Source organism: Ammospiza nelsoni, chromosome 2, assembly GCF_027579445.1.
Source record: "Ammospiza nelsoni isolate bAmmNel1 chromosome 2, bAmmNel1.pri, whole genome shotgun sequence".
Classification (NCBI taxonomy): Eukaryota; Metazoa; Chordata; class Aves; order Passeriformes; family Passerellidae; genus Ammospiza; species Ammospiza nelsoni.
In genome coordinates, this window is record NC_080634.1 from 101559265 (window position 1) to 101583635 (window position 24371).

The 24371-nt window shown below is 36.4% G+C and overlaps 1 protein-coding gene across 2 annotated transcripts in view; it reads left to right on the plus strand.

The window, feature by feature from the left end:
- The window catches only part of OFD1 (OFD1 centriole and centriolar satellite protein), a 29542-nt gene that overhangs the window by 1984 nt on the left and 3187 nt on the right, over window positions 1-24371 (plus strand). For both annotated transcript variants that reach the window (XM_059466514.1, XM_059466515.1), the window contains exons 2-18: window positions 16-216; window positions 971-1039; window positions 1125-1152; window positions 1922-2029; window positions 2731-2867; window positions 4884-5057; window positions 6992-7098; window positions 7989-8108; window positions 10425-10498; window positions 11145-11236; window positions 11384-11573; window positions 12225-12355; window positions 12720-12831; window positions 14265-14921; window positions 17135-17270; window positions 20049-20149; window positions 23532-23651. In XM_059466514.1, coding sequence (XP_059322497.1) covers window positions 16-216; window positions 971-1039; window positions 1125-1152; window positions 1922-2029; window positions 2731-2867; window positions 4884-5057; window positions 6992-7098; window positions 7989-8108; window positions 10425-10498; window positions 11145-11236; window positions 11384-11573; window positions 12225-12355; window positions 12720-12831; window positions 14265-14921; window positions 17135-17270; window positions 20049-20149; window positions 23532-23651 — 2557 coding nt within the window. The remainder of the gene's footprint in view (window positions 1-15; window positions 217-970; window positions 1040-1124; window positions 1153-1921; window positions 2030-2730; window positions 2868-4883; window positions 5058-6991; window positions 7099-7988; window positions 8109-10424; window positions 10499-11144; window positions 11237-11383; window positions 11574-12224; window positions 12356-12719; window positions 12832-14264; window positions 14922-17134; window positions 17271-20048; window positions 20150-23531; window positions 23652-24371) is intronic.

The window sequence follows — 24371 nt, forward strand, 5'->3', positions numbered from 1 at the left end:
TTGTTTCTGTATTAGACACACCTCCGAAACCAGCTAATCCATGAACTAATGCACCCGATTCTGAGTGGAGAGCTTCAGCCACAGATGGTTCCAAGTGAAGACAGTTCACTTTTGATCACTGCTTCCAACAGTTTGGTGGCAGATCATCTAGAGAGATGTGGCTACGAGTATTCACTTTCTGTTTTCTTTCCAGAAAGTGGATTAGAGAAGAGCAAGGTAAGTTCAATATTTTGCCTATTCCATGATATCTAGGAGCTTTGTTCTCTGGAGGTTGTCATATTCTAACAATTGAAAAGATCATTTTTTGTGATAGGAAATAAAAATATTTTTAAAACTTCTGATCATCTCCACAAAACATTCTGTCATTCAGAGTCATTTTCATGAATACTTAGAACTGGCAGTAAGCTAGTGGTGCTGTTCTGGCTGTGTGGCAGAGCACTGGGGAACTGAACCTGATAAAAGTGTGTTTGGCCATTCAGTTCCCTGAAAATGTGGTTCCTGGTCATTTCAAGCTGTTCTAACTACAAAGTGTGGCTGAAAAGTGCAGTCCTTGCCTTGCCTTTGCTTCTCTGCAAGTGTGTGATAGAGTGAAGTTGTTTCTAAATGAAAATTAGTTTTTTGACCTGGTGACTAGTTAATTATTATTTGGGTTAGTGAGCTCATCTGATTTGGATGATAAATCAAGAAAACAGACAAGGAAAGTAGCGAGCACATGTTGACAGAGGGGAGAGAACAAAACTCTCTTTTCACAGCTTCAGCTGATGATGAAGCTACATGCTGGCTGCTGTATGTCTGAAGTAGTGAAGATAAGTAAATGTAAAGCAGCAGGCCTCTGAAAATTATTTTACAGGAGGTAAATAGATAATTAACAAATGGAAAACATTTACAACTATGAAATAGTGCCATTTGCTTACTTGAAATTATTTTAAATTTGTTAACCTTTTCCAACTGATGTTTATTTTCCCCAAAGCTGTGGACTGTGCAAGATCTCCTCCAATTAATGAGGATCAATCCAGAATCCAGTCTTTACAAATCACTGGTAAAGTTATTTTGATTTTGAAAATAAGCTTAAATTACAGTGGTGATGAAAATAGACTGGCTAAAACTTTTTTTCTTTCTTACAGACTTCAGGAACTCGGAAGGAAAATAAAGGTACAAAATATTTGCATGCAGTGCAGACAGAGATAATTGTGTTAGCTTAATTTTTATTAAGATGTAAGCAATAAAAAGACAGATTTCTTAAATGTGTGTTGGTATGCAGTAATTTGTATTTAGTTGGATTTTGAAACTTGCAGTACACCAGGATGATTAATGTTATATTTCAGGATTATCCAACTCATATTTGTGGATTAACTGTTGACATTTACTTATAAAATACATGATTTGTACATTAGAAATATGAGAAAAATCTGTAATCAGGTATTACATATAATGCTCTTTGGAGGCTTTTCATACTAACTTTGGAAAACTCAGGTTTTGGGTTGTCTTTATAACACTGTATTAGCCTGCAGAATATACTTCAAAAACTAGTTACAGATTTAATTGATTTTCCATCGCATTATATAAGAACTAATTCTTATATGGCATAACAAAACCTAGCTATGCTGTATAACCTAAAGGAGCTTGATCTTGAAAACCCCCTGTTGCCTAAAGGCCTCATAATTAAGTAATAATAATCTTCACTCTCAGCTGACCTGGAAATCAAGAGACATCGATGGGAGGAAAAGTTGCAAAGGACAGCTTTTTCTGACTGAGATGGACTGGATTATGTTTATAATAAAAACATAATTGTTCACTAGTATTGATTTTTACTGAAATAGTTGTTCTTTCTGTAAATCAAATAGGTTTTCTTGTACATTGAAAATTGCTTTGTTAATTACAAATCTGATTTACTAATTACTAATCTATTGGATCTTGCTAGGTTTCCTTATGCAGATTTTAATTGGACTTACTGAACATCATCTTAACAGGGAAACTCACAGCACAGAAACTCAGACCACCTCAGTGCCTCCTTACAGAGAGTCTCTTGGTGAGTGCAAACAGGTCTCCCCAGATATTTTCATACTGGTATGTGGTATGGCTTTATATATATATTGCATGAATGGTATTACTTTGTTATTTACTCAATGCAACCTAAAGTTGCAATGAGTAAAGGTCATGTCTGTTACTAGAGCATGGGATTTCTAAAATTTCTTAAAATAAGGCAAAGTCAGAATAGGATTTTTTTAAATATCACTCTTGTGTTTCCTTAGGCATTTAGCTAAGACCTATGACAAATGGACTGGAAATGTTATGTGTTGGAATATGTTCTGGAGAACAGAATTGTAAATGTGTACCCTCTTTCTGTGAGCAAGTTAGGCATAGATTGGGAGTTCTTGAATGTATAATATGCATGCTCTTATTAATATATTAATACAAAACAGCTAAAGGTTGCACAATTAATATATAATACAAAAAAGCTACAAGTTGCATACAAAAGGAAATTCTTGTCCACCCGTGGTAAAGAAGATGAATGACTATGTAATACCACAAATAGTGCCTAAACAGCCTATATAAATAAAGCAGATAAATGGCATTTCTGTGCTGCCTCTGCTTTTGTACAGAGTGTTTCTAGGATAGTGCTGCTTGAATAAGCTGAGGAATGTCCTGCAGAGTGAGGTTCCTGCAGTCTTGGTAAGGTAACTGCAGTGAATGCTTTTAAATTATGATGGATGTGTTGCTTTTTTATAGCTGAGAAGCTTCAGCTGATTGATGAACAGTTTGCAGACTCCTATCCTCAGCATCAGAAATATGAATCTTTCAAAGTAAAACTTAATGAATATAGAAAAGAAATAGAGAAGCAGCTTCAAGAAGAAATGCATCAAAAGGTATAACTCTGGTTTATGAATTTGAGGGAGACATTTGTTAATTTTTACTTTACACATTGCAAACTTTTCATACTTAAGGCAAATTGAAAAAATCTAATACAACAAGCACAGAAGGCTAAATTAATACAATATCTGTTGTTAATTTGATGATATAACATATATATTTTTCATCCCTCTTTTTTGTTAAATGTGCACAGAATGTAAAGCTTTGTATTCTGATGTTAATTTGTAACATAACATTTACTTACTCTGGTTTTCTTAATTTGGTAAATTTTATCTGCTATTGATTATTTAGTTTTATGGAGAAATGTTTATACCACAATTTTCATTTTCCTTCTCAGTTAATATTTTGATGCTTGAGTTTCTGTATGGTGCATAGCAACTGAGAGGTGTGAATTGCTGTTGTGTAGCTTGACAGATAATTAATTTTTAATACTGATGAGAATTTGCATTCTATTTCAAAACATTGCACAGAAACACTAAAGTTGTGACAGTATTATGAATAATTTCTAACTTTTTTTCTTCCTGTAACTGAAGACAGCTCTTTTAGAGAATTTTCCGTCATTTTGGAAATAAGATTAAAGTTTTGTCACATAATCCTTTGATAATCCTTGTCTGAAAAATGGAGCAGGGGGAATATACTGTATTTTATTATTTATTTAAATACATTTATTTAAATAATCTTTTTCTGTTTCCATAAATTTCAGTCAAGATCATCTGTTTATTTAGGTAGAAAAAAAGTAAGTCAACTGTATTTCATTTCAATATATTTTTCATTAATTTCTGTCACAATCACTGAGATGTGAAGATGATAATCTGATAATGAGAATTCTTCCACACAGTTTTAGAGGCACTCAGTGTAGTTGTCATTTATTTAGCCAGACAAGTAGAAAGATGGAGAGTTAAACCTCCATTTACCATCATTCTTCATTTAGTCTTTATTCCCCAACTGCCTCTGTCTTTTGTAGTATGTAAAACATGTTAATTGGTGTGTTAAGTTTGTATCAGTTTATGCAAACCAGTTGTAACAAAGGAGATGGGAATCTCTTCTACATTCAATGAACTTTACATTAATTCATTGGCAACATGATGTGAATTACTGTAAGACATTTCTAATCAAATTTCTATATATACAAGTGATGCTATATTGTCTCACTATTTCTTTAATTTTTCACAAAATTTATGCCCACAGACCCGAGTTGCTTGATCAGACATTTGTACTGTGCCTTTTCCACTCTTTAATCCTTTCTCACAATTTTTCTGTCATTCTCTTTTGATTTTTTTGCTCAGTTTTTCCTCACATTTTTTGTCTTGTATGCTTGCTTTCGATTTTTTTTCCAAATTTTTCTTGTAATTCTTTATAATCCCATTTGTTCTCCCATATATTGTCCTTCACACTCTGTATGGTCATGTTCCCAATGATTGTTCTGTGAAGTTGCAAGATTTGTACTCTCCTGTTTGTGGGTGTTTACCTTTTTTCAATTGTGCTTAGAAGTCAGTGAATTGGGACTTGTCTTTTTGTAATCCTCTTTAGATGAAGTTACATGTTCTGCATTTTTTTGCATTTCTGGCGCTTCTTTTGTGTCCAGGTGAATTACTGTGGCTTCTGAGCAATTCAGGGTGTGGGTCTGTTTCTGCCATTTCTTGAATCACTAGTCAGAAGTGGTTCTTTAGCAAAGGGACAAGAATAAAGACAGCATCAGAAGAGGAGTAAAAGACTGTGGCCATTCCTTAATTCCAAGCAGAGTATCACTCCTGCAGTGCTTTTTTCTTCATGGGCTTCTGTTGTGCTCTTGTCTAAAGCTGATAGTTTTGTGTCAGATCTGCTTTGGGATAAACACATGAAAACCATGTGAGATGTGCAGATAGTATGTGCTGCTAAGATTTTTCTATCATGGTAATTATTTATTATCAATTTATCGTTTCCTAACATGAATTTCAGGGTGAAATTTGGAATTGTCTTTTTTGATTTGAAGATGGCCCTATTTAACCCTCTCTTCCTCCTTTATGTAAAAGCTTCAACATTTTAAAGAAGTTGAAATAGCAAAGATTAAAATGGAGGAGAAAGTGCAGACCCAGAAAGAAATCTCTGAGCTGCGCCATGAGTTAGAGAGGACGCATCAAGCAAAGACTGAAGCCTTGATTTCTCGTGAAAAGAATGCTATTGAGAGGCTTCAAAAGCAACAAGAGGTAAAGTTCCAAATATTTTTTTCCTAATCTATTGCAAACTGATTCAGTGAGTTGGTTAGACTGTTCTTTTATCTTTGGGAGATTTACCTTCAGATCTTACTTGGCTGATTAGGGAAAACTTAGAATTCACATTTGTTCTTATAAATAGGGGAATGCATTTAGCAACTGCAAGAATGAGTATGGTTAAACATCTAAGTAGAAGTGGCTGGAAAAGGAACAGTTCTGCAAGCTGGGATCTAAATGTAATAAATAGTTTTAATTCTGTTTCAATAATTTTTCTGAATTCAGATCACTGGGGTTTTTTTCACAGAAAGTTGAACATAGCTTTTAGTTACACTCTTAAGTTCTTTTAGCTGCTCAGACGCCTCTAACCTAAATGGAATAAATAGCTCATATGGTACAGATATGATGTTTCTGTTTGGTTTTATATATTGAATGTTATGAATAGCCACCATCTTTACTGTAAGCTAGCATCTCATTTCATTGTTTTGAACACTTTTGTGTTGATGAGTTACTCCTCTGGGCTGTTAACTCTTGGTGTTTTGCCAGGGTAGTAACTGTTACTACAGCACACAATAATTTGTGTGTAGTTCTCAACTGCTTATCCCAGTCTCAGGCTGTTACTTCTCAGTTTTTGAAAGAATAGTTTGTTTGCTCTTCTGTTGCCTGTTTGCCTTGCTACCTCCCTGCTATCTGCAGTAGACCTTCATATCCAAATAATATTTATCCACAAATGCTAACTGTATTTTTGCTTTGGTGTGGTGGCATTATGGTTTTGTTTGTCTCTTTTTTTCCCCTGAGAACATGGGGTATTGGTTAACAAAGCAGTTGTGCAGGTCTCTATATAAATTACTATAATATTAAATATTTTATCACCATGCCATGAATTTATTTCATGGTTATGTATTTGAAGCTGACAAGAAAACATCTATGTTATGCAATCAGTCTTCTTCTGTGGGCATGAAATTAATTCAGTAATTAAAAAACCCCTACTAATGACTAGATCAATGTATCTGTCAAGTATTTTGTATAAATATTTGATTTCTTTTGTCAGCCTCTGCACTCACTGAGAGCTTTGTTTCAATTCCCTGGGGATTCTTTTAACAGAGTTCAGGTATATTTACATTCAGGATGTCAGGTCATTTAACCCTTCACTATAATGACTTTAGGTCTAGGAAATGTGGCTTGAAAAACTGGTTTACTTTTTGTACCAGGAGCTGCAGCTAAATCTGTCAGCACTGTTCAAATGCACATGGCTTTCAAAGTTGATATAAGGGTCCATATGACAAAAGCACAGTTTTCTTCTTAGACTTTTTTTTGGGGTTTTTTGAGAGAAGTAACGTCTTTTCTGCTTAAGGGCAAAAAACCCCATTGTTACTAATAGGGAGATATGTGGGTTTTGGTGTTAATATGTTCAGCACTTGGAGAATCCCTTTTACAATTTTTTATGAATCCTGTAAATTAAACTGCAAAAATTGAAAGGCTGTTGGTTTACTCAGTTTTGCTCTTAAGTCATGTTTTATCAGTGGGTTTTGGTATTTGTTTCTTCAACTACAGCTTTGTGAAGAACATACAAAACTTGTTTATTAAAAAAAAAAGTCAAGTGTTTGAACATGTTTATCCTGCAATTAAAAAAAAAAATTACTTTTACCTAAGTTTTAATCAATGCTATTTCTTAAAGGAAGACTGTTTATGGGTAGTCAGAAGTGACTCCATCTAAAACATTTTTACTCTTGAGTGAAAGTAGAAAGGGAATTTAAAAAAGATATTTCAGATTTATTCCAGATGTTATTTCATGTAATGACTATATAAATAGTATGTATGGGAGTAATATCAGTCAGTCCCTGAAGAAGATCCTTTAAAGTTTGAGTGTGTTAGACAGTAAATGAAGTTTTACAGTGAAGCAAAACTAAGGATGATGTTTTGTGGTGCAGATAGAAGCAAAGGAAGTGTATGCTCAGAGACAAAGTCTATTGAAAGATATTGAAGCCATAAGGACCAGGGAGGCAGAACTGAAGCAAAGGATGGAGGCATTTGAAATGTAAGTTGCTAAAGGATATTTACAATGTGTGGATACGTACAATGCTAAATGATGCTTCTGCAAAACTTGCCTTAAGATGTTTCTGCTTCTGTGATGTTGATATAGATAATATATCCCAGAATTTTACATTTTTAGCAGTATTGTATACTGTCTCTATTAGCAGGGATGCCCCATACAAAAAGATGTTTCTGGTTTTTTCTATTTTGCCTCATCCAACCAAAACAGTTCAGCATTACTTTGCAGGCAAGGAACCAGGTGTTTACTTCAAGTGCTTAAATTAAAAAAAATCAAACCCCCAAACAACACAGTATGTAACCCTAACACTCATAAGATCTACACATGAATATTTTGCTTATTAGTCCTATGTTTTGGGATTAATTTTTTTTTTTTAATTATTTGTCCTTAGCAAGATCTGTTTTCTTTAGTTAAATAAAAAAGAAGTAACTAATCAATTTTTGGCCAAACCTTCAATGCTACTTAATGTTGTTACTTTATCATCTGGTTTTCATAGTGAAAAGAGTATCCTGCTAACAAAAACTTGGGGTTTTTTATCCACCCAGCAGAGGGTGCTGATAGAATAGCATGCTCAGCTATTCAGCTCTTTCCTCTGAAGTGTGTTTGCTGTGGGAAACTTAGCCAGGGTTAACCCGGGATAGCTGCATAATTGATTGCTACTGAATTTTAAATAGGGCAATTTAGTTTTGTAACATCACCATGTTCTTAATGAACTGCAGTGGCAGTCTGATGGTGATTTCAAATTGCAACAGTATTCCAAACAAGCATGTTGCCCTTTGATGTCTATAACTGTTACTTTGAAAAAGAAACGGAATCCCAGACTAAAGCTTTGACTTTATAACTGGTCATTGTCTGTATATTTCTGGATATTTCAGCACCCAGAAAGTTCAGGAGGAGAAAAATAAAGCTATAGAAGATGCACTTCGGCGTCGTGAGGTTGCTGTGAAGAACATAGAGGAGACATATGACCAAAAGCTGAAGACAGAGCTCTTAAAGTAATTTTTTTTGTCTCTAGTAGGACACATAATATTTCTTATGAAAACAGAGTCATAAATTCTATAGGATGTATTTAGAAAAGCATAGCAAAGCAAGGACTTTGAAAATGTGCACTTATGTTTTTGTTTTAGTGAGATTGAATCTTTTGCATTACTGCTTAGCTATTTGCTAGTAAGTTTACTATAGAAAAGAATTCTCTTTTGGTTATTGATTATATTGTTGCTGTAGTTTAAATTCTGTGTCAGTATCTGGAAAAGAGATCTGACATTAGCTTGTATATTTAGACAAGAGGATCTGAAGCAGTTACTTCCTTTCACCACAGTTAAAAGAAGTGAGCTTTTTATGATTGCAGAAGAGGCATGAAAGGGAAATCAGCATTAAAGAGATGTTACAAGAAAAGGGGTGAGAGGCATACTAGTCCATTGTACAGACAGACTGGCTCTTACCTTTGCCCCTACCCAGTTCTGAAGAGGGATTCTGTGATAGAGATCTCTCTCTTACTGGTTACCTTCTGTCTGAACCTGGTCTTAAGGAATTGGCAGTCATCGGTGGCTTCTTGTGGGGTGTTGCAGTGGGTATATCCTAACTTTGCTATAGCACTTCCTTGTGGTACCTTGGTCACTTGAAGGGTTCCTCGATATTTCAATGCAGACAAGAGCTCTTGGATGTTGTGAACCTGTCTCAGGCTGTTAAAGCAAGCAACTGATGAATCATTACTTTTATTGCAAGCCAGTATTATCTGTGTTTTAAGGTCTTTAAATTAAAGAGCAAAGATGTTGATAGTAGGTTTCGGTAAAAATAATCCCTTGGCATTTGATGATTTTGTTAGAAACCAGTGAAATGCAACTAATTGACTCACCTTACAGCTAGTTACAAATAGTGGTTGCAAAGTCCTTTTAGTACATGAGGAGAAGCATAGCATTTTAAGGATAAACTGCTGCTTTGCTTATTTTATCTACATACAAAATATTTTAAGGCATGCTGCAGGTGCCTAGAAATACAAAATCCATGTCCTTTTGACCCAAATCATTGATGAAAAATATTAAAGACTACTGTTTCTTATACAGAAGTAGTGATGCTTGCTAGCAAATCAATCTTTTCATTTTTGCAGTAAACATTAAATGCCATATTTGGGAGAAGGATCTGAGTGGTCTGGACCACTTTGCAGAAATGCAGGAGGATGGATTTGTCTATATCTGAAACCATTTATAATTATGTCCTGGTCATGTAGAATGCTGAGCTTTCTTAGCTCCTCTAAATTCCAGTTCAGTGGAATGGCACTGTTGGAGAACTAGTGGGCTATGAATGGTGGTGTACCTGGGCAGTGCTCAGAGTCTGGCTGGTGACTGGTGGTGTGCACAGAATCCCTGGGGCCAGTTCTGGGGCCCTTACTGTCCAACACCTTCATCTGCATATGGGCACAGGGCATCCTCAGCTTTGAACATGACCCTTAATTAAGAGGAATCATTTCTACAATGAGTGACAGAGTTTCAGTTCAGGCAGATTTTGACAAAGTTGGGAATTGTGCCAGTGCAAATCTTAGGAATTTTAACAAAGAAAATGGTAAAGCTCAGTGCTTGGGGCAGAATAGCCCTGTGAGGTTGTATAAATGGAGAGAATAGTTGACTGAGGAGCTGCATTTCTGAAGAGGAGGTGGATGAGTTACAGTGAATGCCAGGTTGACTATGAGCCAGCAGCATGCTCTGACAAATAAGGCAAAACAGTATGATGGGTAAGATTAGAAGCAGCATGGCCAGCAGACTGAGAGAACTTATTGTCCCTTGAAAGGTACTGGGGAAACCATGCTGGGAATGCCATGCCCAGGTTTGGGCTCCCCAGTTCTAAAAGGTCGTGAAGAAACTGGAAAACTTGGTAAAGTCTGCCAGGATAGTCCATTTGAGTTGGACTCCCAAATGTGACCTCTGAGTTCATATGGAAGGGGCTGGAAGTTGTGGCTTGGGAGACTTAGCTTGGGCATAAGGAGAAAATCTATAAGGAGAGTAATGCAGCACTGCTGCAGATCATCTAGGGAGATGGTGGATATATGCCCTTTAAGGTTTTCAAGACTTGGCTAGGAAGAGCCACGTCTGCCCTGCTGTACAGGTGGCAGTAGTCTGGCTTTTTGAGGAGGTGGTGGAATGAGATGATTGGCAGGGCCCTTTACAACCCTTTTGGTGGCTCTGTGATAGTTAATTTTGTTAATAAATAATTGTGGGATTATAGTTTAATTTGGCGAAGAATGGAGTTAACACAAAATGCCCGTGCCATGTGTGCACACATATCCTTTGGGAGTACATAATCTTTTTTGTTTCTAGATACCAGCTTGAATTAAAAGAAGAACACATAGCCAGAACCAATAAAGTTACTGAAGATGAGAAAAGAAATAAAGGTAACCTGTCTGAGATTGATAAAGTACCTGTTTATCTCTAGAGCTGTCATATACTAAACCACTACTGTTCCTGAGCAGTCCTGATGTTCAGGAACATCAGTATAAGGGACAGAAGAGCCATCAGAACAGGTGACATTCAGCAACAGTGGCATTTCAGCAACTTGTTGCTGTTCAGAATGCAGTGGGAATCATAAACTGCTGCTTTGCACCGAGGCTGCAAAGCATTCTTGGTTTTTCAGTGTCCCATTTCCTTTGGAAGTCCTACTGGCTCATTCAGGCTTTAACTGGACGCTGGCACAGTTGCCAGTTTCTACATTTATTGTGCACAAAATGTTTAATTGGAGCTTGTGGAAGAGAGCAGAACAGATAACAGGGTTAGACTTTAAAGTTAGGGATGTGTAAGAAATGATGTATCACAGGCATATGAATTTGATTTACTTAATTCTTAATGTGTTTATGCATGTGAATACATTTGTATATACATCATGATTTAGTTAATTTTGAAGGCATGTATATGACAGTCTTTTTTATGTCTTAAATTAAATTGAATTTTGGGCTTAGCAGCTTAAAACTGTTTTCTGCTGATACAGTTTTTTGCTGTAATACTCTACTAATTTTAATTCAGCATTTGTAATCCTCCCTGCAGAGAAAGCTATGCTTTTGCAAGAAGAAGCCATTGCTGTTAATTCAAAAAAGGAGGAACTCAAGCAAGCTGTATCACGTGCCAAAGAGCTTGAGGTAATTGTAAATATGAATTTAAAGAATCCTGTATTCTAATTGGTGCAGTTCAGGTATGTTACAAATAAAATAAAAAAAAAGTTAAATTAAAATAATTGTTGAGTAGTACAGCAGTTCATAAGCTTCTAAACTGTTCTTTGTCTGCAGCTGGACTTGGAGTCAGTGAAGGCCCAGGTTCTGTTGGCAAATAAACAGAATAATTTGTTGACAGAAAAACTGAAAGAGGTATCAGACTACCCTCTGCTAAAGGAGGAAAAAGTGGAGCTCCAAGTGCAGAATAAACTACTTAGGCAACAGTTGAATGAGACTCGGAGTGAAAACCAGCATCTTCGAGACAGTCAGTGTGAATTATTTAGTTATTTTCTTGTTTATGTTTCTCTACAAGTATTTGTTTAGAAGTAAATTTTCATTAAAATGCTTTCTTTGTATTATGTTTGCTAGTAGTCAGCATGAAGCCCATGCTAGTGGCTGAGCAGTCCTTGGCACAAGTTTATTTTCTTTTTTGTGTCTGTATGGGGGAAATCCTGAATTAAGTGGTAGCTGTAATTTGGAAGGATATCCCTTTGACCCTCTGAAAAAAGCAGTGCAATATTTCTAACCATTGCATGAGTATGGTTAATCATGGTAAAAGAACATGGCATTGTTATTGAAGTGCTTGCCTGACTACAGTAGTAAATAAAGTATTTTTAATGTGCATTTCAGAGTACAGGAGAGTAGAGATGTGTGTGCAGTTATGTAAGATAAGATAAGGATATGTATTTTTCTTCCAGTGTAGGATAGTCTGGGTCTAGTTCTTAAAGGACTACACCAATGAAGATTTTGGTCCTTTGTAAAAGGAAGAAGAAAAATATCTCCAAGTACTTATTCAGACAAAGCCTTGTTATGTTCCTAAAATCAAATCAGCTTTACATGTTCATGGGGTATCATGTAGCAAAGTGCACACTTGTTACTCTTTGTCTCAGTGTCTGGTGTTTCCCTTTTGGGGTAGAGCTGTCCCAGCCCTCAGCAGAGTACCTGGCCTGCCAAGTGGAGCTGAGGAGAGTGGAGCATTCTACAAAATTGATGCTGGATGAATATGAAAGTCATAAGCATATGTTGGAAAAACAGCTACAAAGTGAGGTAAATTATTCTTTCAAAATGATTTGAATCTTTTCTTCTTCCTGTCGTCTCTTTCACAATTACCCATCTGCCTGTGCAGGCCATTTGGCATGCAGTTACAAGGGTTGTTTGTACAGTGCTTATTTTTATATATACAACTAACTCTAAAGAAAACAAAATATCACCACACCAAAAATAAAGCCAACCCAACATTACCAAGTCTTACCAAGTCACCAAATTGTCAGTGCTGACTTTCAGTAGGATACTAGGTATATATGATCTGACTGGACCTGAAAAACATTTAGAAACCAAGTATTCAGCTAGTTGAGATTATTCTTGTTGTTTGAATTATGATGGTTTTTGTTTTTCTCTTGATTTCCTATAGATTGAGCGTTGTGCCCAGTTAAAGGCCCAGCTGTTAGACTCTGAAGCTACTGTCAGGAAGTTAAATATGCAGGTTGAAGAGCTGAAACTGCAAGTGAAGCAAACACAGGCAGGTTTGTATCTTACATCAGAGCAGTCCTTTATGAAGGACAAATGAAAGAAGTTCCAGAAGCTTAAAAAGACTGCAATTGTGTAGAGCCAGCACATCACCAGGGAGTAAGTTTTAAAGTTTAAAATCAAAATCTATTTAAAGCCCAGTTTAATAAAGAAGACTCATTTTAACCTTCTTTCAGAAAACAAACCTAGCAGAAGAAGAAAAATACTCCTCCCTGAGCATTTGCATATTTTTATTGTCTGTTTTTCCTCAGTATAAGGCCATTAATGTTTGCTGGTAACATAAACAACATTTTCCGGCAGGCAATGTGTGTTTTAATGTTTTGATTCTTGAATGTTCATAATAAAAATAATCAGTTTGAAATTTTGTTTTGTACCTCAGAAATTTAGGTCTAACTCTTAAACAGTTTTAGTCAAGTCTAATAACTTTTGCCTAACTTATGCTTAACTTATCTAAGAGCATTAGAAACATGGGCACTTACATAAAGCAATTCAGTCTGCTGAAGAAATGTTCTTTTAAAGATGCCTGTCTGTCAGTTTGTTAATATCAAGTACTATCAATAAAAGGGTTAGTATGTGTATTTAATGTAAAAATATGTAATTCAATTCTGCAATGATTATGCATTACATACATGTCTCATAGCTCAGTATATGCAATATTTTGCATTTCATATATTCACTAGACTTACATGTACATTTATGGTATACTTATCGGTACCATTTGGAATTTGTTTTATGAAAATAGCAAATACATAGTTTAATTAAATGACTGAAAGTACTGTAGGAACATTCATTTTACATCACAGTTAATGAAGTCATTGAAGAACCATTTGTGTAGAATAAAAACAAGGCTGTAAATTTGCTGAAAGATACAGCAGATTGGTTTTTTGGACTTGTTGAAGCATGGAAGTGTATGGAAGCTGACTGCCCCAAAACACTCAATTTAATTGACAATTTTAGAGTACTTTTAATGAAAAAAACAAAACATTTTCTATGTCCTGTGTTGTTTTTCTCCAAAATTACTTTTTTATTTAAATAAAGGGAAAATGGTAAGACTTGTTGCATGCCCTGTGTTCCTTAGACTTTACCAGCATGATAAGATCTAACGTGTCAAAAGTGGTAATGTTTTCATGTTTGTTTATTTACTTAAACATAACTATGTACTCTACAATGTTATTTTTTAAATTAATGGTGGTTTTACGTGGAAGAATTATATATTTTAAGAATAGCAGTAATTTGCAGCTTTGAAGCTGCATTAAAAATACATTAAATCAATTTCAATTAAACCATTAAATTCTCAAAATGTAAGCCAATTGCGTGGTAGAATAATTTTGATCAAATTGGAATTTAAATGCCATGTTTTACTATTTTTGCTTTGCTGTGGGTCTCCCTCCCTGCTTTAGTGTCACTTATTGCTCTTGCTGCCGTTTAGCTCTGGAGAATGAGGTGTATCGGAACCCAAAGCCGTCGCTCGTCGACCGCTCCGTCCTCGACTTCCTGGGAGACAGGACGGGGGACAAGCTGGTGCCCCACGACATTTACGTGGATGGTGCATTCCCAAGGAAACCACTCCTGCCCAATGTGGGGATGGCCAGCACTGTGCCAGGGCCTGGCTGTCACCTGCAGCTGCCCAGGCCTGATGTGGGGACGGCCAGCGCCGTGCCAGGGCCGCGCGGCGCCTCCCCGGACTCTGACCTGGAGTGCATCGCGCAGGCCCGCGCCAGGGTGAAGGAGCTGGAGAAGGAGGCCGAGTTCTTGGAGGAAGCCTACAGGAGTTACCAGCACAGAGTCATGCTGAGTGCAGCTGCCAGCAGAACACCAAGCAAGATGCAGCCTCCTTTAATTCTGCAGTGTCCTCTTGGTAGCAACCCTTTGACTGCCCAGCAGGAACTGCTAGAGCATAATCCCAGCTGCCCACATTCCCCCCTGGGCAGTCCCAGAGGCGAGGAGCACATCAAAAGAACTGGGCAGGTTGATATCTATGAAACTTCCTTCACGCCACCACGCAGAGGAGCATCTTCCAGGCGCCTTTCCTCCACTCCCATTTCCAAACCAAAGAAAGACCTCAGTAACAAGAAAATTCCAGATGGTAAGTCTCAATTGTTAATGGGGTGCAGTAATGGGTTTTGCTTACTGTTCCTCTTGTGCTCTGGAAACAGAAAGATTTAGCAGTGTTAGTCATGAACTCGTTATTTGCTAAGATGCAGGAGATGTGATTTTGCAGGAGACAGAACATAGCAGCTGCTTGGAGTATTGCTTCTTCCTGGAAACAAGGACTGGAGAAGCATGTTTACAGTCCCTCAACTGAAAGGGAGCTTTCAAGAGAAGACTACACCATATATATCCCTACAGGTGTAACTTCATGATATACAGAGTTTAATTCAAAACTTGCTATTAAGTAAAACTTTGAACATATTGTAGTTTCTTAACCCTCCTATATTTCTAACCTTTCATTTAACTGTTGTAGTTAAAGTGTGTGGCAGAAGATGTCTTTAGCTTCTCTTAAATCGAGCTTTCCAGTCTGAAAGGTCCAGATTTCCTTTTGTTTGTTCTTTTTGTGACATCTTTATAAAATACTTCTTAGCAATTGTAAGGAGAAAGGATCTAGTTTTGAAAAAATTTCATTTGCTATTAATGTCACAGTTTCTAATAATTGCTTAGTCTTTTTTTTAAGGACAGTATTTAGAAAAGCAAGCAAAATAGAAACAAAATGTAAAAAACCAATCTGTTGTTTCAAATCTGCAGTACATCTGCTTCTTGAGTGACACAATTATTGTCACCCTGGCTCAAAGTGGATTTAATACAATTAAAAAAAGAGACAGTAACAAAAAAAAAGATAATGACCAACTGCTCCATGAAGGAAGGTTAAATACAAGGGCAGCTTAGTTTGAAAGAAGGGTGGCTGTGGGAAATCTGGAAAACAATGACTGATGTGAAGAAGGTGAAAAGGGATCAACTGATTACTGTTTCGAAGACCTCAGAATCCCCTGACATTGAAAGGAAATAAAATTAAACACTTTTTCATACCACGAGTAAGTTGTGTAATTCATTGCTTCTGTGAGAGCAAGCACAGATGCAGGAATACAACTTCTCTGTCAGGATCATCCAAAAAAGTATTGATTGGAGAAAGGTTGGGATGGGTGTTGCCAGCAGTAAGATACAAGTATTCTCCTTTTTCAATTTTAGTTTAGTTTTCTTTGGTAGTGGGCACTGTTAGAAACAGGTTACAAACACTAATTGATGGTGGCTGTCCCTGCATGTTTCTGGATGTAGAGTATCATACTCTTAGATGTTACTAAAAACATCTTTGAGACTTCAACTTCCAAAGCAATTTTCCATGTTGTAAGTTCTCTCTGTCAGCTTCTATATAAAATTCCCACAGACTATTTGTTTAGCACTGCACACAGGCAAAATCTTTCATAACACTAGAGTTTTGTTGAAAAATTATGAAATGTTAAAACTATAGTTGTGTGCATAACATGAACAATCTGTCCTGTCTTAGTACTTTTCAGAAGCTAGTTACAGGACGGTAGATCTCTTTTTTTTCCCATTGGATCTGTTCTTTGCTTAATGCACAAAACTGACTGGTTCTGGAGAGGGGTAATAATTGAATAACAAAGGAGTGCATTACCTGACTCAGGAGTTACAGAAATGGAGTGGTGTGGAGTCTAGGAAACCAGGCTGAAGCTGGGTGAGAGGATATTAAGGTTACCTTCAATGCTGTTAGTGGGATTTGTCAGCTCCCACTTAGATTGCTTCCCCACTGAGATGTCACTTCTCCCTCATGAGTCTTCTGAGGAGTGCTTTTATAATGGTGTATATGCATTCTTTTCTGCTAAAGATGGATGAAGCACCAGGTGTGGTTTTGCTAGAAAACTCTTAAGTCATTCTGGAAGCTTCTGTGGAGCTTTTTGGTGCTGTTGGAAATACTAGTCTGAACAATTCAGGGTAAATTTAAAGAGGTAGAAGATCCCATGCATGTGAGTCTGGATTGGTGTTTCCTTTAAGTGAGGTTAAGTGCTGCTCAGTTGTCAGCACCTGTCTCTGGAGAATGGAGAGTGAAAGGAAGTATGTTCTCCTCTAAAATACTTACAGTTGCAGATCCAACAGCTGTTCTAGTGCATAATCTGCAAGTGCAAGGATTATGCAGTTTTTTATTTTCCTTTAAACTACCTCATGCATTTGACTGTTTTCCTTCCTAGGTCTGTGCACATTGAACCAATAATGCATGTGTTGTACAACCTTGTCTGAGAAATAGTAGCACAATTAGCTAATACAAATTGTGGAATTTTTATTCTGCAGAGAGCATCAAGAGCTCATCCTTTACCTCTTCACAGCAGAGTGCTGACCAGGTTCTTTCTCCTATTTCAAAGCGATGTTTGCTTTCATCTTCTGAGTCTGTTCCTTCCTCGCCATCCAGTCATGGCCAGAAAATCAGGTAACATTGTTTACAAAGCAACATTTTAACCTGCTTTTTAAAGAAACATTTATCTAATTGCTCACAGTGGTAGCTGCTTTTACAAATCAAGCAAGACATTGATTTTATAAGTGAAAACTTTTCTAAAGATGAATAAGGATTTCCATTTTAAATATCATGCCTCAAGTGGAACCTAGTTATAAAAAAAGTGAAACGCTTTGCTCTGAGCAAAGCCATTGTCTCTATTTTTCACATCTGTGACCTGACTGATGAGCTTTTGCTAATTCAAGCATTTGAATTTCTGCTTCCTGTTTGAGAATTTAAATCAAGGCAATTCTACATTCTCATTTCATTCATTAACAAGCTGTAATGCTGAATTTATTACTTCTTTTCTCTCTCTGAAGAGCTTGTTCATGTGCCTGTTTTCAAAGTAGGATTTTCCAGTCTTCTTTGCATGTGGGAATGGGATGGGTACACAACTCTTCTCTTTTCCTTGTTTTTTTATTTAAGATCATTTAAAGGTAAATGAATAACTTGACAAAATTAGGCTGCATTAGAATGGCTTCTCTTCCGTCTCTGTATCTCCTATTTCCATGTCTGGAGTTCTGGTCTAAATGGCCAGTGTTGCCTCCACTCTCCAAAACTAAGTATCTTGAATATGGGTCTTCAGAAGCAGCTCTAGGATTTAACTTTTAAGATTTTTTTCCACAGAAGAGACAGCTGAATTGTCCTTAGCCTGCTAGCCATCATTCGTGATTTGGTGGCTGAAGAAAGACAGTTTGTGCTGGGGCAGCTCTAGTAGGCATTTGTAGGCTTTTCTTACTTTCTTTTATCAAGGCCTCAACATACATTTAATGCAGAGAGGGTCTCTTATCTGGTTATTTTGGAAGAGCTTTTATGTTTTTTGTTTGCAAAATGAGCTGTTGGGATATTTAGGGACTGTGAGGTCAGTTTCCTTTAAGTATTCCCTTGAGGCTGTGTCTCCTTTCCCTGCCCATTCACATTTTCTGTGTTATACCTCAGATTTCTTGTACTTCTCTGACAGACCTTAAAAAGTGGAGGTTGAATGTTAACCTGCATGTTAAGGTGATAGGGGAAAGTGCTCTAATCCTGTGAGGGACTGCACTTTGAAGGATTTTGCAGACTTCATCCTGCTTGGAGAGTGAACAGTATGAGCAAGTCGTGTTCCAGAGGACAGACCTGGGTCTGGGAAGGCAGCTTCAGTTTGTTGTTGCTTTCTTGGGTTTCTTATGACAAAGCAAGGGTATAAGGTCCCAGTAATTGTCTTGAACTTGCTGCTTTCCCAAGACTTTCTCAAAGGAAAAACATTCTTTTGTTGCGTATTTTCTCATTTCATGTGCCTTGGACTGTTTTCTGTTACATGAAATATTTGAGAAATGCATGTGTGGGCTTTTCCAGTTATTTACTCTTATTATTAGGCAAATGCCACATCACTGATGTGTACTGTGGGATTAGTTTATGACCTGTAGATTTGTAGTGGCAATGGGAACTTCTTTGAAAAGGCAAGAGAAGCGAATGTGATGCTGGACCATCCGTGACAAGCTGTTAGAAGTCAGAGCTCTGTCAGTGGGGAAGAGCAATTGCTTCTGCAACTACAGGAGCTCCTTGTTTATTTATGCTACAAGATATGAGTGGTATGAAGGAAACCAGTAAACACAGACAGGAAGACTAAGTGATAAGGCAGATTATTACCTAATTTTTTGTTTGTTTGTTTGTTTAGGCCTGAAGAAACCAGTTGAGGTTTGTTACTGAGGCAATGGGTTCTCTGTCTTTCTAGCAGTGTTGCAGGACACAGTATTGAAGAAAGTGACATGCATGTCCTTGAACTTCACACCCTTGAGAATTATTTAGCACTTAACCATTTCTGTGAAGGAAAGACTCAAAACATGAAATAGATTTCCAAAACTTGAAATTTCATTTACTCTGTCCTGTTTAATTTACAGGGTGTTTTGCCCCACTGACATCACTGAAGTATCCTTTTGGCAATGCAGATTTATTTGTCTGTGCCCAGATTCACTTTTTGCTTATGAACAAATCTCATTGTTGGGGGTATGTTTGGTATTGTTTGTATTGTTTGTTCACCACTTTTGCCCCATGGAAGACCTGTATTTCTTAGAAATTGTAAGCACAAACAGGCTGTTATGAAGGGCACCAGCTGGTGTGAAGTAAGCTCCTTTATGAAGTGCTGATGCTGAATTTCATTAGTGATCTGCACTCCTTTTGCTGTTCTGGTTCTGGTCAGAGTTTAGTAGCTGGGTCACGTGGGAGACATTGTTCTTTCACATTATCTTTGTGATGAGATAAACGGGGATTTAGAATGAGGGCACTAACCCCATTTTGATAGAACCCTGCATCTCTTGTTTTGCCAGACATCTAATCCTAATACATTTCCAATACATCTGTTAAGATGACATCAAAATGGGAATTAAACTGCAACACAAAGCTTAAAGAGGCAAATTTCTTAGTTTCAGTTGACTGTCACAATTCATTGTATTTCTCCTTTTTTATCTTTTTTCTTTGTCTTTTTATTTTGTTTTAATGTAATAAAATTATGTCATGTAAAGACCTTGGGGAAAGGCTGAAGGGAAATGCAGTGGACTTTTGGTAAAAGTTAGAGAAGTGGATTGAATACCATAAATTTGAGTCAGAAAGTTTCATGGATTTTAGGTTTGGTTTAGTCTGTTGCTTAGCATGTGAGTGAATTTCAGATGGCTATTTGCTTAGAAGTTCAGCATTTATAATTATTAATTTATTTATATTCTTCCTTATTTTTTTCAGACTTCAGAGTCAACAGACAGATAAACAAGATCTCAGTGATATTCACAAACCAGAGAAAGTAAGGTATGAGGATCTTGAAGAACACATTTCCGCTCTTGAAGGTAAGTTTTGGTGCATTTCAGAGAGTTTGTTTAACAGTATAGGATAACTGTCTTCATAGTTTTATGCCTCTAGTTGGAGAGAAAAATTTCTGATTGATTTTGGAATTAGGGAAAACCAATGTCTCAGATGATGGGGTATTAAATTTCTTCATTCTTGCATTTTTAGGTAAGTGTATGTAGTAATAAGCAGACATTAAATTGAGTTGGTTCTGAAATTTGTAACATAAATTTGTTCAGAAATCTTGCATAACCTTGTTCTGATTAATACTGTAGGTCTGATGGTTGCTTTGGAATGTTTTAAAATTGTGTATAAATTTTTTTAAACAGAAAAGTATATTAGTATGTGAACTAAATTGAGGCTTTATTATATTTGCTGCATAAATTAGAACCAGGTTATAAGTCTAAAGATAGGTTTCTGTAGCTATTGCTTGCACTCTTGATTCTTCCTTCAGTAACTGAGGCTTAAATAGTAGTGGGAAATAGAAGTTCCTTTAGGTTGCATGTAAATGTGGGAAGAAGGAACTCTTGCAGTTAATCAAAGGAACTCTTATGCAGTTAATCAGCATAAGAGTAGTTTTGGAACATGTGGTTCAGTTACTGAAACCTGAATTTTGTTCCTTTTTTTTCCTCTGAGGTCAGTACTCCATTTATTTGCATTTCTTCTCTCTGTTGATTGCAGGCTATAAAATGTTTTCTTCTCTCTGTATGCTGCAGGGTCAGTTTTCATAAATCTTTGATGTAAGTAAGGTAGTGTAGAAAGAAGAGGGTAATCAAACTTGATGTCCTTTATAGCCATTTGTATATGGAGTGGGAAATACAAGCAGTTACAGACCTTACTTAGTTTTGAGTGACATCCTAATGTTGAACCTTAGCAGCCTTATCTCCCATGAAACTGTGAGTTTAAAGTAAATGAAGTTGTCAATGAGGAAGATGTGAACAGCCAGGTACCCCTTCCTATTTGCAGATTTCATGAGGTCTGTAAAGTCCTGAGGCTTGGTGGACATGTGGCATTGTGTGGTGTAACTCAGCTCATAGGTGGTGAAGAGATTGTGGTTGTTGCTGGGAGAGTTTGGGGTATTTTCATTGAAACCAGTGATTCTGTCTGGTGTGAGTGTTTTCAGACTGGCTTATTCTTTTGGCTGTGGTTAGATCATATGGAAGATGGAGTGGAGCCCTTGCTCACTCTCCTGACCCTCTGAGAATATGGTTTTCAGTATTTTAAAAGCAAGCAACCAAAAAAGATGTTTGTTTAAATAGCAGATGTGCTGATAGTGTTTAGTGATAACTGGCAGAAGATAATGCCTCATCTGTGCATTTATGTGAAGCTTTACTCATTACTCAGCTGGTTTGATTTCTCTCATTTATTTCTTTTATAAGCTTTAAATGCATTATTTGAATATGAACCAAGCCTGTAGCCACTAATGGTTTCTACTCATCTCACATTTTAATTAGACTTATATTTATTTGTTAAATTTTGTATGGGAGACTTTTGGGAATACATTACATATTTCACTTTTATTTTATTACAAATGAAAACAGACTGGCATTTCTTGGCAAGTAGGGCAGAGTGGATGCTGTGCCCAGGTAAGGTGCTAATGAATCATTTGCTGATGTGTGGTGGTCAGTCTGTAAGAGTTCACAAATGCTGATGATTACTCAATCAACAGTACTTTAGTTGGGTGAGCCTGCATCAAGAAACAATCTCAGTATGTAGGAGGAAATCAGATTGGCTGAAAAGGGGAGGAGGTGGCTCAGGAGAAATTGCAGGGAGAGGTGGGTAAGAAAGTAAAATCTAAGAAGTAAATACCGAAAAAGATTTAGTGAAGGATGAAGTTGATAACAGTAAAAAACCAATGACTTAAAGGAGATACCAGAAAATATGGAAATCTTTTAGTCCTACTGTGAGTGAGTTCTAGAAAGAAAAGATCAGCAGATTATTTTGGCAGCAACTGGGTGGTGTGCTTAAGGGAATAATGCATCTCTTGCTGTCTATCCTTAAAAAGGGAGTGGAAGTGTACAGAATTACCTTTTTCCTCCTTTGCAGAGTAGTTAATTTGACATGTTTTTTACTATTAATGGTTCTGGTTTGGGTTTCTTTGTTTGTTTATGTTGTTAGCAGTCATTTTGAAGTTAGAAGTAATATTTAACTGGGACAAGTTTATGAAAGGATTTTTTAAAATTTAAACACACCTGATGCTTATTGGTGCCTCATATGGAAATAATGTTGTTGTTGATAGCTTTATAATTAAGAGAGAGCAGCAAAACAGAATAGATTTTCTTTTGAGTGTGATAGCCCATTATTTTGGTCTTACAAAACACCCCATATATAGAATTTATTTTCCTAGGTGAAGCAGGTAGGAATTCCTCTTGCTTTGGTAAGAAACTGAAAACATTCTCCTAACTTAGAAGGACAGCTTGACAGAAATTTTCTGTTATGCTTTCATCTACAGTTCTTTTAAAAGAGTTTTAATTTAAAGAAATTTAGAGGGACAATTTTTCAGAGAGTTCAGAGAGAAAGAGGCTGATCAGTTTGGTTGACTTGAGTTTTTTCATGTAAAATATTTCGGTTTTATTATTATGTGGAAAAAAAAAAGCTTGAGACATTGCTAGTATATAAAGGATGAAAATTGATGTTTTCTAAAGCTTTACCCAAAACTTAGAGATATATAGAGTATCTGTGCTATGTTAGACCAAGTGCTTGGGAGAACAGTCCTGTGTATTTCAGGTTGGCTATCTAGAGATAATACCCACATCTTGTTTTAGCTCTTTTTTTCTGTCTCCCATCAAGTGAGGTAATAGCAGACAGCATATTTGCAAATCAGTAATTTAAAAGCAGTTCTGTATCACAGCAATGGTCAAAGAGGAAGGACAGTAATTGTGTTTTTGTGAATTCAGATCCAACCTTGCACAGGGAAAAGATAGTGTAATGTAGAATATCTGAGTTAGCAGCATCCATCCTGTGCACTGAAGAAGGCAAAGACCCCATTAAAGAGTGTGTGACCAGATAGTTAAAGATTATTTTTGTATGCATAAAAACTATGAGCTGAACTTGGATAGACAATTTTTCTGTTACTTGTATCTTGATTTTGTAAAGAAATGAAAACATCTTGGGTTTCTGTTGTATATTTCTACAGTTTTGGCTTTATAAACAAATGTGTTCCAATAGCTAATTTCAAAACTAACAATTCTGTAATTAAGGAAGCAAGTACAGCCTATGATAATTCTTAATTCTCAGGGAGATGATCAAGTTGAAGGGAAAATGCTCAATTAGTGCTGATATTTTTGTGTTCTAATTTAGCCATTCCCACACTCTCTGTCCATTGCTGTGCTCCACTTTTGCAATTACAAAATAAAGGAGCCATTGTTCACATTTCTTCTCCAGATCAGGGGGACATACCAGAGGAGTGTGAAAGTGATGTCTTGCATCCATCTGGGGACATTGTGGATGGAAACTGTGTCACAGCCCCTGTGCCAGCAGCAGCCACTTCACTGCAGGACTTGAGTGAGTTCAGACACAAAAGAAAGTACCCTTTTAAAATGTCAAATGTGTAACACAGAAAGACAAATATTTAAGAGTCTGTAGGTATGTAGGCTGGTGTGGTTGAAAAATTTTCCAGAAAGTGCCATTTCTGTAATAAGGAGAAAGGAGTGTTTTCCTTTGCTTTTTTGCATGAGGATGACGTTTTTCATCCTGGCTTTAGTTAAATTTGCTTTTAATTTAAACATTCTTGCCACCCATCCCACCCCCCCATCCAGCCTCTTTGTAAGATGATTATTTTTTCTTTAGGGTAATTTTATATTTATATATATTTATATATATTATCGGGTTTTTAATATTATATTTATATATATTATGTTATATATTATATATATATAATATAAATATATTATATATTATAATTATATATATAATTTGCTTTAGGGTATTTTTCCTGCTTTTGATAGGAATGAGACATTTAATGTTTTGAAGAATTTTATGTACTGCTTGTCTGGATTTTAAAAAATTTATTCTTGACTCTGTTGGTGAACTTTATTATCACAATGCAGTTTTAATTCTTTGGCTAGATGAGAATAATATCTCATATATAGTCAGCATATACTGCTTTTGTCATTGTTCTAGATGCAAACATTATGATTCTTTTTATTTTAGAGAAGGGCTTTCTAGCTTCTCATGATTCCCAGTCCTTAATTTGCCCATCTCATTGCTATCTAATGCTGTTCT